The sequence below is a fragment of the Candida jiufengensis genome (assembly GCF_024610255.1).
Source record: "Candida jiufengensis strain CBS 10846 chromosome Unknown scaffold3, whole genome shotgun sequence".
NCBI lineage: Eukaryota > Fungi > Ascomycota > Pichiomycetes > Serinales > Debaryomycetaceae > Lodderomyces > Lodderomyces jiufengensis.
The window spans coordinates 440,960-458,712 of NW_026261560.1; the positions used below are offsets into that span (position 1 = coordinate 440,960).

Sequence of the window (17,753 nt, forward strand, 5' to 3'; positions counted from 1 at the left end):
ATTAAATATTTTTGATTTGTCAATCTTCAATTAATGGATTGACGAATATTTTACCTTAATAATCCTTCCATTTTTGAACTTTTTTAATAGATGGTAATTTTTCCTTAGGTACATTATCATCAGATAAATTTGGTAAATTATTTAAATTAAAATCAGTTTTCAATAATTGAGAAATTGGTGGTAATTTTGGTGGATTTTTAATTTGATCATTAGTAAAACTTTTATCATTATGGGTATCAAAATATTGTGATCCACTTTTATGTGATTGTTGTTGTTGTTGATGCTGTTGTTGATGATAATCTGAAATAGGTGTTTGTGGTGATGGTGATGACAAATGCTTATGACTTGAGTAAGTCTTTGGTTTTTGATGATGATGATGGTTTTTTTGTTTCAATTTTTGTTTTTGTTTATCAAATAATTTTTGTTTTATTGATTCTGATTTATTTAATTTTATTGATTTACCATTTCCATCTTGATCAATATCCATATCATCATTATTTGTAGTATTTTGTTTATCGTTATTTTCATTGTCACTTTCCATTGATCCATCTTCATCTTCATCACCTCCATCTTCTTCATATGCATATTCAGAGATTGGTGATTGTTGATTATCAATTAAATCTCTTAAATGACTTTTTGTACCATTACCATTACCGTTGTTGTTACCGTTTGATGACTCAAATTTCAAAGGTGCAAACTTTGGATTTGAAAAGCCGGCAGAAGAATTTGATCTTGATGAAAATTGACTTGAATTACCTGAATCTCTATGTAACGATAACAAACTATTTGAATCTTTTGAACACAATGATTCACTACCTGAAGTACCACTTTTGGTTCCGCCACTTCCTGAAGAGTTCCCACTGTTTTTAGAATCTCCAGATGATGCACTTGCGACATCATCATTACTTGAAGATCTTGATCTTTCAGAATTTTGTTCTCGTTCTTTTGGTGGCGAGGGGCTATCTGTGAAATCTTCTTCATTTTCTTTTAAGTTGATATTTTTATCATCTGATGGTTTTGATTCTAATTTTTTACGTTCAGAAATTGATTCAGCTAATGCCAAGGAAGGATCCATTGATGATTTATCATTCGATGGGGTATCATTTGAAGAAGCTGATGTTTCAAGACCTTGATTTTGGTTTGAAGAATCTGATGGAGTTGTTGAGTTATTACTTGATTCATTTGGTGAGTCGAATGAAGACACTGGTTCGGAATTCGAATTTGAGTTGGAATTTAATGGGAAAGATTTAGGATGAGGTAATGGAAATCCATTTTGTGGTAGTTGAGGAGGAGCAGATCTATTAGTTGAAATTGAACCATTGTTGTTGGAGCTTGTAGTACTTGCAGCACTGGAAATTGAGTGTGGATATGAATGATTATAAGCTGGAGGTTTTGAAAATGGTGTACCGGCAGAAAATCTAGAAGGATTGTTTTTTATAGTTCTTAATCTTTCAAACGGACCTATCAGTTCATCAGCACTTGTAGCATTATCACTAGGTGAGTCACTATGGTTATTCTCATATGGTGAATTTCTATTCGGTCCATTGATAAATGAGGATGTATTTAGAATTGGAGCAGATGAATAAGCTTGTGGAGGTGGAGGTAATTGATTTAAATGATTCGATGATGGATAATTTGGTGGTTGAGATGTTGGAGGTGGACTTCCTTGATGGTTATAACCATTTGAATTAGAATAACCATTACTACTATTGTTATTATTACCATTACCATTACCATTATTAGGATTGCCATTATGATTTTTATTATTATAGTAATTAGTTGAACCAGATGAAGTAGAAGATGAGGTATCCCACATATTATTAGATGAAGGTATTGGAGATGAACTAACAACATAATATTTTGACATAACTTTAGTAATAGCCTTGCCTAAATCATTCCAATTGAAAACTTTTAAATCTTTTTCAATATTTCTAGGTCTTGGATTTTCCATACTCATAATTAAACTGAAAAATTCACGATCATTTTTATTTGATCTTGATACAGTTGTTGGTTTTAAACTTTGTAAATTTCTTCTTATTCTATTTTTCTCTTCAATTCCAAAACTTTGATGAACTAAATATTCTAGTAATAAGATTATATCAACAGATGTGCAAATAAATTTATTCTTTTCTCGCCAAAAAATACATGATATTATAGCTTGGACATTATCAAAATCAATTGATCTAATAGGTTCAAAATTAATACATTGCATAGAAGTTTGAGGATCAATATAAAAATCAAATTTAATTAATCTTCTACTATTTTTAATTTCTTCTTCTGACCAATTTTGTGTCATTGTATTAAGATCTTTTGCAAATTTTAAATTTACTGCAAAATTTGGATTTAAATGATGCAGAAATTGCCTTACATATTGGACATTCGATGGTGATTGATTACCCATATGATATGATTGTGATTGAAATTTATCATCTTCCTCATTTGTTGTAAAATTATTTGAATTGTTACTACTATTTCGATAATGACCAAATGGTTGTGATTTAGATGCAGAAAGTGGTTGTTGGGCCAGCTGTGGTGAATGATGTATTGGTGGTTGTGGTGGTGGTGGTTGCTTTTGTGATATAGACGGTATTTGAACTTGAGTTTGCGGTTGTGAATGAGAGTGTGCTGGTAGTGGTTGCAATCTTTGAATTGGATGTAGTGGTGAGAAAGATTGGTTTGAGTTATTATTGAAATGATCATTATAATGACTAAGTGAATTTTTATTACTATCATTATAATTATTATGAGATATATGATGATTATTTGAATGATTATTGAATATTTGAGGTGGTGGTGTATGTTGACTATTCATTGCTGATGTTATGGGTGGTGGTAATGACATTAATGAATGTTGAGGAGGTTGCGGTATAGTTGTTGCCTGTAGTGTGGGATTACTACCTCGATTTATAAATCCAATACTTGGTAGATATGAGCCTCCATTATTGATGGGTGTATGGTTTATGTTATTTGGGAAAATATTAGGTTTATTTATGTCATGATTATTTGGTTGTATGTTGTGGTTATATTTCGAATAATTTGGTTGATGTCCATCATAATTCCCATTTAAGTTATTTTCTCGACTGTTAATGTTGTTTTGTTGATAATCAACCATGGTAAAATGAACCTGAAAATTAGTTCTTCGTAAGTAATTTCTAGTCGATCTTCTCCTGGTATATTAAACTAGAATGACGCCTTGGTAACTCTTAATAATAAACTGTAGTTGTTGCTTTTTATAATGTTCTCAAATTTAATAGTGGTTTGTAAAGTAAAACTAATTTAACAATTCAAATAATGCTTTAAAAATTAAATATCGATTGTAAGGTCTAGGAAATTTTGAAATGAATGCCTTGATGATGAAAAAAAAAGGTTGAAACAATTGTAAAAATGATTTTCTAAATCACATTGAAATGAAGAAAGTAGAAAAATATATATATATTCTAAATAAATGGCAAGGTATTGATAAAATTTTAATGTTTCAAATAATCTTTTAAAAAAAATCTAAAAAAAAAAAGCAATCAGCCAAAATAAAACAATGTCTCTCTGGAGTTCAACGTATTTCCATAGTCAACTTTAATTAAATCAATAATTTATTCATAAAAGATAAAATATAATAAATTTTAGACCAACATACTTCAATCTTTAATTCTTGTGTTTTGTAAAAAATTTATTTGTTTGTTCTTTAATTACTTTTTTTTTTTTTTTTTTTTTTTAAAANTAAAAATTAAGTAGTCAAAATTGAAAAAGTTAATTTTAATGAAATACCACTTTATCTTTAGGTAATTAATACTATCATTTGTATCACTACTTCAATTAAGTATTGGGTGAATACTTGAGGAAACGAAGAGAAGGTATCTTTAAGTTGCTGTCAAGCTAAATTTTCAATTTAGTATAATGTTTTTATTTATTTCATGGGATTCAGTTTGTGATATATTATTATTTATTATTTATTCAAGTCCGTTATAAGATTTAAAATTTTTATGCAGCATTTGAAACATAGATTCCGGTCAAATAAATACAGAAGAAAAATAAATTTGGCTTCAGAAGAATTGTTTTTCTAAAATTTTATTAAGCAAACAATGAACTAGCTTTAACAAGTTCCATCAAGTTAGTTTCAAAATTATAAAAACTTCAGCCAATTTGTATTTTGAAATTTATTTTTTATTATTTAATTTAAAAATTATGTCATAAGTATAAAATTAAGTTTACACAAAACTTTAATATGTGGTACAAAATCTATAGATTTTAATGAAATTATATTTCCATAATCTTTATAAAGATTGGATCTTGTAGAAATTCGAAATTTGGAATGAAGTCTTAGGGTATAGAATTTTAAAAGAAAGTTATAAGATAATACATCACAAATGAGATTGCCATTGTTGGGATCAAATTCTTAATCTATTATATACCTTGATTTGTAAACTCGAGATGTTTAGCATGTATGTACAAAATGCTAAGAATTATTATAAGTTTGAATTTAATTTTTGAATGTCTCAGATTTTTACTAATATTTCAGATCTAGTAAAATAAATCTGGGATTTAAAACATTGTTCCGAAATACCATTACCTTTTCAATTAATCCATTTAATGGAAAAGTCCCCTTTTTGAACTTAAGTTTTCCATGGGTTTAGAGAATTAAAAAAAGTAAAGAAAATTAAACTTTAAACTTTATTATTCTACTAACTGCAAAAAAACTCGTAAATTTTCAACTTTAAAGTTTAAAGTTTAAATCTTTTTACTAATAAATTAAAGTTAAGAATCTTTTAGAGTGAGACTCTGATTTACATTTGGAACGGATTTCATTTTTTATTTAAAGATCTGACGATATAAATTTGATATTGGAAAGTACATTTAATATATAATAATTTGAAAAAAAATGTACAGTACATTAAAGTTCTTTTAAATTGTTATTTGAAGCCTTCGTCTACTATTAGATTATTACAATCACAAAAGATTTCGGTTTTGAGTAAATCTTAAAATATTTTAGATGAGACAAAATTTAATGGAATTAATTGTTTTAGGTTGAAAACTGATTTGCTAATATTTTTTCATCATTTAACATATGATCCTTAAAATTATGTCTCACTTCCCAAACTTTAAATTTTAACACCGAATTTATGAGGTCAAAAATTCATTAATTTATTGTAACGTATCCGCAAGTAGTATACCTAATCCACCAAGCACATATTTTGTGAGCTAGTATTTGTTTCGAAGAGTATGAGATTTTGTTCATACAAGTCAACGATAACTTTTTCTTATCAAAATATTTCGAGACATTCTGTTTCAAATGATGTAACTTCGTCACATATATTCACCAATATGCAAGAAGGGTTTCATAATGTTCAAGGAAACAATCAACATCAAAAATGAGTAAAGTAACCAAATCAGTTGTATAAATTTTTACGCATTTGTGTACAATAAACGGAAAGGAACATAAAACATAATTCCGATTTTCCCATGGGGTCCGTTTGCATATTTGACAGAAAAAAAAAAATTCATTCAGAAATAATTTAAAACCATCTGGTTTTAAGTCGACCAACGGATATAGTAAATCAGCAGACCTATATTCCAATTACTTTTTAATACTGTATGGTATAGATTTAAAAATAATGACTTTCCACACTTCTTGCAAAATTCCAACGTGGGAATAGAGGGTTGAACAGACAAATTAGATGTAATCTCTTCTGACGAATCTCGCTTAAAAGCTTCTACTCTTGAAACTGAAGCATCAAGCTTAAAACTATTTGTAAGAGCAAAAGCAAAATTAAATAAATTTTTAGTACTTGCCTAAATGTGAGATCTTGTTTATAGAATGTTTCGAAAATGAACTCCGAAATCTCAGATTCCATATCATAGATACACAATCTGTGTTCCAGTAAATCAATTCTTTCCGAAGTTTCACAATTGAGTTATTAAGTATTCTAGAATCAATTCTATTAACTGTGAGGAATTAGTTTTTAAGTAATCATTTTAACTTCTTTAACAAATGACCGGATTTATAAGTTTTATGCATTATACAGTTTCTACATTTTAAAGTTTAAATTTCAAACCTTAAATTTTAGTTTAAATTCAATGCGAAAAATAATATAATTGTGAAACAGCGTTTGAAACAAATGTCTAAAACTTTAAATAAATGAACGTTAGTGTACGCATAGAAACAGCATGCTAGGCTAATAAATGTTACTAATAAGAGTCCCCTACCAATAATTTGAGTTTGAGAGATTTATATTCCTGCTTGCTCTGAGATATGTGAAAACGCAAAAAAAACCTGGTTTATAAACCGCTGACGCAATATTATTTGACTGTTACGAAAACAAGCTACAGCCTATAAGCTATGATGGGTAATATATATGTTAAGTTTAAGAGATTAGGCTAAAGCGTTAGTAACACTTGAGCGTTAGGAAAAAAAATTTTTTAGACAAATTAAATTGAAAAATTGGTTACTTTTGAGTTTTAAGAAACAAAAATTTAAACTGATCTAAACCCTTGAAGGTCTTACTTGAATTAGGCGGGAATCGAACCCACAGCAACTGCTGGCTACCATATGGAAGGCAGTTATGTTACCACTACACCACTAATCCGTATTTGTTGTGTGGTTATGTTAGGATTTTTAGGATTACGAGCTTCAATTTGGTGATTTTTTCTCTGGCTGTATTAGAATTAGGAGTTTCAAGTTGGTGAGTTGCAATATATTATACTGATAAATTCGATGAACTAAACAAGTAAGATAATAGTAGTAATAATGACTTGAAAATGTTGTGACCTATACGGGTCTATGTGAAGCTAGACTAGATCTATTTCATTCTATAACTCTTAACATTTCTAATTCAAGGGATTTCCACAACTGTATACTGAATTGCACAATTTCCGACACACGCCCAAAGTTAGGTATAAAGACGAAATAATAATCATAATACAACTAATACAGCTTTGGATGATTCTATCACTACATTTGGTTAATTCTCCATTTGCAAAACCACCTAGTTTGGTAACCTCCTTTTGCTTTTATTATTATTTCTGACTTGTGGATGATAACCTTTCAAAGATGGAAAAACTTGGTTTGTAGTTTTAAGATCTAGGAATAAATTTAACTCAGACACTTTTCCAATAACCACCTTAGAAAAAACCCCCTTAATGTTTTGTAACGATGAGAATATTTTTGTTTTACAAATTATAAAATAACATCATTAACTGTTACAGACTAAGATTTAAGCAAGATGTTTCATCCACAACCGAGTACAGATCAATTTCTAGATGATCTACCTACTTACTTACCAAACGAAGAACCAAGTGAGAAAGACAAGAAGGTGGATATACCCAAGCCGCCTCAATTCAACGAATTCAAAGCTGAAGAACCACAATCATCAAATTCAATAAATTCACAACATCAAATAAACAACAAACCCACTAAGATAAATAAACCGGTGAGAATTTCTGGAACCAATATAACACTACAGACGGAAGAAGATATAGCAAAATGGATTGAAGAACGTAAAAAAAATTGGCCAACTAAATCAAATATGGAAAAAAAACAACAATTGAAAGAAGAAAAACGAAGGAAGTTTCAAGAAAATCAAACTAGAAGCATTAATAATAATCAAAGCAAGCGTAAACTAGAAGATTCAAACGAACCAGAAGGTAACTCAAATAAGAAAGGTAAAAACTTATGTCGACATTTTCAACAGTTTAAAAAATGTAAGTTTGGAAATAAATGTAAAAACATTCATGAAATTTCAAATGATCCTAATCCAATTGCTCAAAATTTTAAAAATGATTTAACTCATACAAAAAGAAAATTAAATGGTATTACAATTTTAATTCCAAAATTATATTCAAATAGAACTGAAAATACTCCAACTTCAAATTCTTCCTTGTTTAAACATTTAATTACTCAAGATCGATCGATAAATGAAAATCAAGTAGTTATTGATTTTATAAAGTATCTTGATGATAAAGGAATGATAAATCACGACGTAATGAAATAGAGTAATACGATAACCTCAATAAATGAAAAACTTGTAATTGTCCAACCTATTTAAACCTCCCCTTAAATATTCTCTATAAAAACTTTTAAATAAAAAATTAAACTAATAAATATCTCCATCATACTTTTTAGTAGCATCAATTAATATTGAACATTGTTTACCAATTTCTGCTAGTTTCCCAATAACTATATCATTACCTTCACCAAATCCATAAATCGAATAAGATAATCCAACTTTTTCACAAAATTTTATAACATAAGGTTGAGCAGTTCTTAAATTATGACGAGGTAAACGTGGAAATAAATGATGTATAGCTTGAAACTGTAAACCACCATGGAAAAAATCAAACCATTCTGGACAATCAACATCCATTGTTGTTCTAATTTGTCTCGAAGGAAATGATTCACTAACTCCTAAATCTGAAGTTGACATTGCAAAATGCGATAAAGTAATTTGAACATGAACTAACATTGTTGCCATATGACTAACCATAACATACATAAATCTATTCCAACCACCTTCAATACTTTTGAAAACTAATAAATAAAAAAACCAATAAAAGAAAAAACTTAAACCTGCAAATTCAAAATATCTAAACCAAGCAGCTGAACCTTTTCTTGGACCTTCACCTAAAATTATATGACCCCAAGATAATCTATATAAATTAAACCTACCAAAACATAAAATTGGATAATAAAGATAATGTTGAAAAGGTATTAATTTTTGGGCAAATGAATCAAACCATAATACTTTATCATAATAAGTTGAATAAACATTTTCAAATAATCGAACACTAACTGCAAAAAATGGTAAATGTTGAATATCAGGATCATGTACAGGATCATTTGTAACTAAATGATGAACATTATGATTACGTTTCCACCATCCTAAACTTAATCCACCAAACCAATCAGCAATAATCATACCAAATAAATTATCGATTTGATAATTATGACTTAATGATACATGACCAGCATCATGAGCTATAAAAGTACCTTGATGCCATGCCATACCCATACAAATAGCACTTAAAAATAACCAATTTATTTTGAGAAAAGATAAGGAACATAAAAATAATGATCCAATTTTAACAAGTTCTCTAAAATAAGCCCAATAATTACATTGATATAATCCAGCATCAATTATCTCTTTGTGTAGTATATTATATTCATCTCTTAAAACTTGTTGAGTTTCATAATCTAATGAAGGTATTGATACAATATCCTTTTGTGATAATTTGTTATCATAATTATCCATCAAGTGTTTAGGGTTAACTATTATTGATTGTGTATTGACTGGAAATATGTCATTTTTATTTGAATCATTCACAAGAACATTTTGAGGAACAACTGGTTTAACACGTTTTTGTGGATCTTCATTGTTAAGTATCGGTTGTTGATCTTCTTCCTGTTTTCTCAATTTGATTTCTACTTGTATGCCTTCTTCTGAAGCTGCGCTTGTGACAGAATCTAGTTCCAAATCTGATCCACTTTCTGATGAGTTTACATCTATTTTTTTCTCCAAATCTCCGGATTTTACTTTACTATATTTACTTGTTTTTGAATAAACTGCACCTTGTATTGGAGGTAGTAAATTTTCCCATTTATTGTTAATTTTTCCTATTCTCCAGTTTGTGAAAATTTTTATTGTTTCTTCACCATGATATGCGTTCATTTCATCAGTTGCGTCTCTCCCTATCATATGATATACAGCTTTATCACCACCAGGATGTCTAGATATCCATGAAGTTAAATTCAATACATTATCTTTATATATGACTATAACTTTCCCACCTGCAATAAGATCCGTTATTTCAACTCTAGATAGTATTCTAAGTGCTTTATTGTTTTCCATTATAAAAGCGAATGAATGGAATTAATATAACTTGAGTTGTTGAAGTTAATTCTTACTGAAACGTTTTAATAATTCATTTTTTTCTTCAGCCGATATATAAAATATTATACGAATTTTGTGAAACAAAACAAAGACCCTTATCAGGTGATGCTTAAAATTAGTAAGAGATCATAATCTTACAGAATGAAACAAAAATTGACATCATTTATGGTTTGAAGATCTATAATTAATTTAGTAGCATCTATTTAACAAGTCAAATGCAATAGGAATAAAAGTAGGAATTAAATAATTGTCATTAATATTTGATGTACCTTCAAGAACACCACCTAATATTATTGAAACTAATGCATTTTCCCAATTTTTAATTGGTATATAATGCTTGTTATTACGATTATAGTATTCCACTACATTAATGGCAATAAATGAAGTTAAAATAAATGCAATTGTACCTTGTACAGATTTTTCACTACCTTTCCATTTGAAAGTTCCAAATCTTTTACCAATTATTGAAGCAAATGAATCACCAATTCCCAAAGCTATAAGACCAATATATCTAATAATAGTTACTTGATTTTTATGTGCAAGATAATCATAAGCTATTGGAATAGTAACACCAGTTAATAAATATATGTAAGATAAATTTAATGGACCCAAATCTTTTGTATCTTGAAATTTGATTAATAAATTAGTTAAGTAAGTTCCAATAAAACTAACTTCATTGTATCTAATAAATTCAATAATTAAAAACACTATGATCATACCAAGTAATGCAATTAATGTAAATTCTACTTGACCAAATAGTATATCATTACTAAAAGTCAATGCAATTATTATAGCCAAGTGCCAAATTTTTCTTCTTGTATTTAAACTAAAATAGTCTGCAAAATAAAATACCAATGGGATAATAATTGTAGCCAGTAGTATCCAAGTTTTTAATATATTTAATCTTTCAGGATCATTCGTAACATATTCATATAACCAAACCAAAGCATTTTCATTAAGTATATTATTCAATTGAAATATTGTTAAAAAGCTAAAAATTGCACCGAATAAACCAATGTTTAATAATCCTGGTAAGTATGAATAAACAGGATATGCCAAAAATGCAGTAAGTATCAAACTTATCAAAAGTTTTTGAAAAATTTGTAATGGAATGGCATCTTTGGTGATTGATGGATTAAAAATAATATTGATTAACAATAAACAAACTAATTGTATTTCTGAATTTTTCAAAGACTTTTCCCCAATTAAATTAGTATCTTCTCCTTCTCCTGAATTAGCTCCTGACTCACTTTGTACATGTCCATTGTTTATTGAATGAAGAATATAACTGAAAAAGAAATGAGCAGCTGATATTTGTAAAAACTGAACCGTGGGGATAATTTTATCTGATTCACCTTTATAAATTTCAAAAAATATAATGCTGGAAACTAAATTAAAAATTGAATTCATTTTATCAACAATAAAATAATTCAATGAATTATTAATTAAGATCCAACTTGGATTATAATAAACTATATTAAATAATGATGGTAATAATATACTGTAAAAATAATTGAAATCAGGTATGTGTATTTTATCTTCTTTACTTTTTACAATACTTAATACAGTACAAGATAATACTCCCGCACAACTAAATAACATCATTGGTAATGAAGATTTAGCATGATCAAATTTATCTTGTCTTAAATAAATTAATTGAATGAAAAATCCAAATACTAATAATTGAGCTGATTTTAATAAATCAAGATGTTCATTCAAATAGTCTTGAAACCTGAATAAGTAATTGAATGGAAAAGATGCATTTTTAATATCATCTTGAGGATCTCCTAACGGTTCATTTGGTGAAACTTGTTCTTCTATCTTTTCTTCCTCTTCTAAAACTGGGTTTTCTGAATCTAGATTTCTAAAAATGGCAGCTGTTGATCTTGCTGTTATATCCTCCTTTTTCTCAGCAATATCTTTTCTTTTTCTAGCCATTACTTGATAAGATTTGATGTATTATAAAATTCCAACTTAACATGTAGTTGCTCAAAAATAATTTTGCAATTTCACTAGTATAAATTTATATGCAGTATATAGATCTTATCATAGATCGATAAATTTAACTTACAACTGATCTAAGAGATTAAGATTAAAATTCCGATAGAAAAAGACGTTTAATAATTCAAATTTAATTGATCAAGCCAAATGATTAGAGCATAAAAGTAAAGTGGCTTGTTTTTCAACATTTCATATGATATCACAATTTTGGTCGTTGATTAAAATTGAAAAAAATCTCAAACTTGGAGACTAAGATAGATCTTGTTGAAAAATTCAGGGGCTAGTTTAGTTCATCAACAGAATTAATTAGTTCTTTACACTTTCAAGTAGTTATACCGATTCTAGAGTTTAAGATGCATTTTATATTGAACTAATCCATCAATTGTCATATTAAACGAGATCAAGACACGACAATTAAACGCGTCTTAAATCAAAAAAATAAATTTATTTTAATACGTAAATATGTAAACAACTATTATCATTATCACAATCAACTTATCAATCAACTTACCAATATAATTAATGCATATAAAGAAGATAGTGATACAGGGGTTTAAAACGTATAAGAATCAGACTACAATAGATGGCCTTAGTCCAAATTGTAATGTTGTCGTTGGAAAAAATGGTTCTGGTAAATCAAATTTTTTTGCAGCAATTAGATTTGTATTAAGTGATGCTTATACTCACATGACGAGAGAAGAAAGACAAGGATTATTACATGACGGTTCAGGAACCATAATGTCTGCATATGTTGAAATTATATTTGATAATTCCGATGGTAGATTCCCTATATCTAATAGTGAAATTTCAATAAGAAGAACAATTGGATTAAAAAAAGATGATTATTCATTAGATGGTAAATCTGCAACAAGATCAGATATAATGAATCTTTTAGAAAGTGCAGGTTTTTCCAAATCTAATCCATATTATATAGTACCACAAGGTCGAATAACAAGTTTAACAAATTCAAAGGATCATGAAAGATTAACATTGTTAAAAGAAGTTAGTGGAGCAACAGTATTTGAAAATAAATTAAAAGAATCAATGAAAGAAATGAATCAATCAAATATAAAAAGACAAAGAATCGATGAAGCTTTAAATAGTATTGAAGAAAAAATAAGTGATTTACAAATTGAAAGTGATGATTTAAAAGAATTTCAAACTTTGGAAAAACAAAAGAAAATTTATGAATATAATATATTTGATAGAGAATTTAATGAATTAAATGAATCAATAGAAGAAATTGAACAAAATCATCAGATAATCCTAAAGGAATCAACAAAAGATTTAAAAGAAATGGAAGAAAGAGAAAAATTATGTACTGAATTACAAAATACAATGAATGAATTGGATGTAAATTTAAATATTATAAAAATTGAAATGGAACAATCTAACTTAGATTGTAATCAATTATTAAACTCCATTGCAGAAAAAGAAACTCATTTAACTGAACTACGAGATAGTTTATCCTCGTCAGATGAAAGATTCAATGAAATTAATACTCAACTTATTGAAAACAAATCACAACTTAATAAAATCACAGAGGAACTAAAAAAAAATAAACCACATTTGGAAAATTTACAATCACAAGAATCGGAATTAAAACAAAAACTACATGATATACAAACCAAGCAAAGAGCATTATATTCAAAACAATCAAGATTTCAAAAACATGGTTCAAAAGCTGCAAGAGACTCATGGTTATCAGGGGAAATTTCAAATTTTAAAGATCAATCAAAAGAAAAAGAACAAGACATACAACAGCATCAAAGTGAATTAAGAACTAAACAAATGTCACAAGAAGCAATAAATGAAAGAATTCAAGAAATTAACGACACCTTAAATGATAATGAGACAATGACTCAAGTAGAAGAACTAAAAACAAATATTCAAAACTTAAAAATTAGAATTAATCATTGTGTTGATCAAAGGAAAACAATGTGGAGAGATGAAGTTAGACTAAAAAGTGTAAATGATTCTTTAACTAATGATTTAAATAATGCCTCGAGTTTAGTTGCTAAAACCATGGATCGATCACAATCTCAAGGTATTGCGGCTGTTAAAGCTATTACAAAAAGATTGAAATTAGAAGATCATGTCTATGGAACAGTTGCTGAATTATTCAATGTTAATGAAAAATACAAAATTGCAGCAGAAGTTATTGCTGGTAACTCATTATTTCATGTTGTTGTTGATACTGATGCAACAGCTGCTACTTTAATTGAAGAACTAACAAGAACAAAGCAAGGTAGAGTTACTTTTATACCTTTAAATAGAATCAATGTTGTTGTTACTGAATATCCAGATCCACAAGAAAATCAATGTTTACCATTAATTTCAAAATTAAAATATAATCATGAGAAAGTTGGTAAAGCAATGGATCAAGTATTTGGTAAGGCTCTAGTTGTAAAAGAGTTACAAAGAGGTTCAGAACTTTCAAGAAAATTCAAATTGACTTGTATAACTTTAGATGGTGATAGAGTTGATGTTAAAGGTATTTTATCTGGTGGTTATAGAGACTTCAAAACGTCAAGAATTGATGCAATGAAGTTACAAACTAAAAAAAGAAATGAACTAGCCAAAACAGAAACAGAAATGAATCAAATAACTCAAGATATAAATGAAATAAACCAAGAAATGACAAAATTGAATAATGACTTACAATTAAGTATAAGAGATTTGGATAAATTAACAAGAGTTAAAGAACCTTTAGAAATCGAGTTATCACAATTAATAGCTAAGAAATTTAATATTGATCAAGATATTTTTGCGTTAACTTCAAATATTAATATATTAGAATCAGCAAGAAATTCATTACTTACAAATATCAAGCAATCTGAAAATGAATTAAATTCTGATTTTACTCAAGTTTTGAATGAACAAGAATTAATTTTATTAGAACAATATAGTAAAGATATTTCAGCAATTGAAAATGAAATGGATGAATTAGTAACTTCATTATTAGATTGGGATACAAGAATCAGTGATTTAGAATATGATTTAACCAAGTCAAATCAAACTATCAAATTATTAGATCAAGAAAAAAAATCATTAGGTGAAAGATCAACATTGCATTCAAACATCAATGAATTATCACAAGAACTAGAATCATTACAAATTCAATTAGATACATTGCAATCAAGAAATGATGAAACAACAGCTAATCAAAAAAGAATAATTGAAGAAATTAACGAAAATGAAAAAGCATTAACGAAAGCAAACGAATTACAACTTAAAACAATGGAAAATTTTGAAAAAATTAATAAAAAATCAACTAAATTATTAAATTTAAAACTGATAAAACAACAAACTCGTGAAGAAATAACCAACAAAATAAAAAATTTGGGGATGTTACCAGAAGAAGCATTCCAAACAGATAAATTTTCAAATACTTCAACAAATCAACTACTCAAAAAATTAAACGAAATAAATTCAGATTTAACAAAGTATTCTCATATAAATAAAAGAGCCATAGAACAATTCAATCAATTCAATAAACAAAAGGATGAGTTAATCAAAAGAAAAATGGAATTAGATGAATCAAACTTATCAATTGAAAATCTTATTAAATTATTACAAAAACAGAAAAAACAAACAATAATGAATAGTTTTAAAACAATTTCAAAATCTTTTAATGAGATTTTTGAAAAATTAGTACCTCAAGGAACTGGTAATTTAATCTTAATAAAGAAAAAGAATTTATCTGAAAGTCAACAACCTACACAAACTCAAGAAGATGAAGAAGAAGAACCAGAACAACAACAAACTGCAGATGCTGATATAAATTCTGACTCAGATTCAGAAGAAGATGATGATACAATAGATAATTACACAGGTGTTTCAATATCAGTATCTTTCAATTCAAAATATGATGAACAGCAAAAAATTGAACAATTATCAGGTGGTCAAAAATCATTATGTGCAATAACTTTAATTTTTGCAATTCAACAATATGATCCTGCTCCATTTTATTTATTTGATGAAATTGATAGTAATTTAGATACTCAATATAGAACATCAGTTGCTTCATTGATTAACTCATTAAGTGGTGGTAATAATATTGGTGAAGAAGAAGAAGAAGGAGAGGTTAATGCCAAAAAACCACAATTTATATGTACCACTTTTAGACCAGAATTAATTTCTTTAGCAGGTAATAAATTTTATGGTGTTGTATTTGCCAATAAAGTTAGTAATATAATTGAAATTGATAAAAATGAAGCAATGAACTTTGTTGAAGGTCAAACTAGGATATAGAAGTTATGTAGTTTAAATCAATGTAATGTATTTTTTGTAATTTTATTGCAATTATAACATTTTTGAGAAAGTTGCAAAATTCTGCTGTTATGAGTTCAATTTTGCGTAACTTTTTAGGTTTTGTGTCATTTTTGCCTAAAAAGTGATCCAACTAAAAACTTCAATATTTCAACAGCCAATGACTCTACTCAGCTAGAAGTAAATGATATGGACTCTTCAGAGCAAGGGCTATCTAATACAATACTCAAAACGCCAAAAATTCGAACATTCTGATATTTTCATACAAAAATCAAAGTTACACAAAACCTTCAAAAAAATTGACATACCCCTCCTTCATCTGAAAGCGTCAACTGCAAATTTTGTTATGGGAAAGCATATCAAAAAAATACCAAGTTTGTTAATTCAGCACAGCATCCAATTTAGCACTCTACACGAGTTGTAAAGAGATCAGCTATATATAGATGAGCTTGAGAAAATCTAAAAGGTTAGTAAGTTGTAGATCAGTTGTAGTCATTGTTTGAGCATTTAATAGATCCACTTAGTTCAATGAAAATGTATAAGATTTGATTTACCAAAACTGATCACCAATCTTGAGAACGTGAATTTAAGAAGAAAGAACATATTATTTTGGAACAATTCAATGACATAGATGCTTTACTCTGTGCTAAGCTGGAATTTTATGTGAAACTTTTCGAATATTTAATTTGAATATGCTTTTGCTGCCCCCTAACAATTTGCAATGGACTTCTTGGTTATTCTGTTGTTAATCTGGTATACAATCGACAAAAGACCATTTTACCATTTCTTTACCCAGCCAGTAAGTATAGTAAAGTATCAATTGTGATTGGTTTGAGTTGGACTGCTGTAGTTAAATCTGCTTGTTAATAAAACTTAAAAAAATGAATATAAAGTTATTTACTTACCAAGAAAATCATATTAACTAGATTATAAGTGGATTTTCATTACTTGTTTAAATGCTTTTCATCCATCAATCGATTGATTGAATATTTGTTTGATTGTTGTTCGAAAAGAAAGAAATATAATTGAAAACTAAAATAATTTAAAAACTGATATGCTTAAATATTGCAAAAAACAAAGTAGTGCACATTTGCCAAAACGTACAATAGTAATAATAAATGGTTGCAAATTAGTTTTAGTACTATCCTTGATAAGTAAAAATAAGTATGACTGACTTTAAGTTTTAGTTGTTTGAAGTTTTTAGAGTATGTATAAAAGTTTAAAACCTCCGAGAAAATACAACAGTTGTTAAGTGAATGTTGGTTTAGCATCTATTATAATCAGACAAATTTCAACAATAGTGCATGAAGTTCTTCAATCTAATAGAGTTATCTAATATTATAAGTTTTGTATCTTACTTCTTATGCAGTAATTCACCTTCGACATAGTTGGTCCAGTTATCTTCAAAACCATAAAAACCTGAGTTGCCGTTGTTTGTTTGTTTAAAAATAGGTATTGTCAAGTAATTTGTCTACTCAAATTTGTTCTGAAATGGGAATGTAGGTGATTATATTTCGTCCAAGCATTTGTCCACAAATATAATTGGAAACTTTCATTGAGCAATACCAACAATGTAGGAATTGACCATTATTACTACGAACT

At 27.8% G+C, this 17,753-nt stretch overlaps 5 protein-coding genes across 5 annotated transcripts; 2 read left to right on the top strand and 3 right to left on the bottom strand. All coding sequences in view use genetic code 12, as the record gives it.

Annotated features, from left to right (window-relative positions):
- Positions 1-55: 55 nt before the first annotated feature.
- Positions 56-3,112, bottom strand: KGF54_002645 (uncharacterized protein; the record flags this gene model as incomplete). Its single annotated transcript, XM_051763147.1, has 1 exon — positions 56-3,112. The coding sequence occupies one exon, from the start codon at positions 3,110-3,112 to the stop codon at positions 56-58; it is 3,057 nt and encodes a 1,018-aa protein (XP_051620016.1).
- A 4,102-nt stretch (positions 3,113-7,214) lies between these two features.
- Positions 7,215-7,982, top strand: KGF54_002646 (uncharacterized protein; the record flags this gene model as incomplete). The annotated part of the gene is made up of 1 exon (XM_051763148.1): positions 7,215-7,982. One exon carries the CDS (start codon positions 7,215-7,217, stop codon positions 7,980-7,982), a length of 768 nt encoding a protein of 255 aa, XP_051620017.1.
- A 102-nt stretch (positions 7,983-8,084) lies between these two features.
- SLD1 (Sld1p) lies at positions 8,085-9,836 on the bottom strand (the record flags this gene model as incomplete). The annotated part of the gene is made up of 1 exon (XM_051763149.1): positions 8,085-9,836. The coding sequence occupies one exon, from the start codon at positions 9,834-9,836 to the stop codon at positions 8,085-8,087; it is 1,752 nt and encodes a 583-aa protein (XP_051620018.1).
- A 231-nt stretch (positions 9,837-10,067) lies between these two features.
- On the bottom strand, positions 10,068-11,816 carry KGF54_002648 (dolichol kinase; the record flags this gene model as incomplete). The annotated part of the gene is made up of 1 exon (XM_051763150.1): positions 10,068-11,816. One exon carries the CDS (start codon positions 11,814-11,816, stop codon positions 10,068-10,070), a length of 1,749 nt encoding a protein of 582 aa, XP_051620019.1.
- A 585-nt stretch (positions 11,817-12,401) lies between these two features.
- Positions 12,402-16,133, top strand: SMC3 (cohesin subunit; the record flags this gene model as incomplete). The annotated part of the gene is made up of 1 exon (XM_051763151.1): positions 12,402-16,133. The coding sequence occupies one exon, from the start codon at positions 12,402-12,404 to the stop codon at positions 16,131-16,133; it is 3,732 nt and encodes a 1,243-aa protein (XP_051620020.1).
- Positions 16,134-17,753: the final 1,620 nt, after the last annotated feature.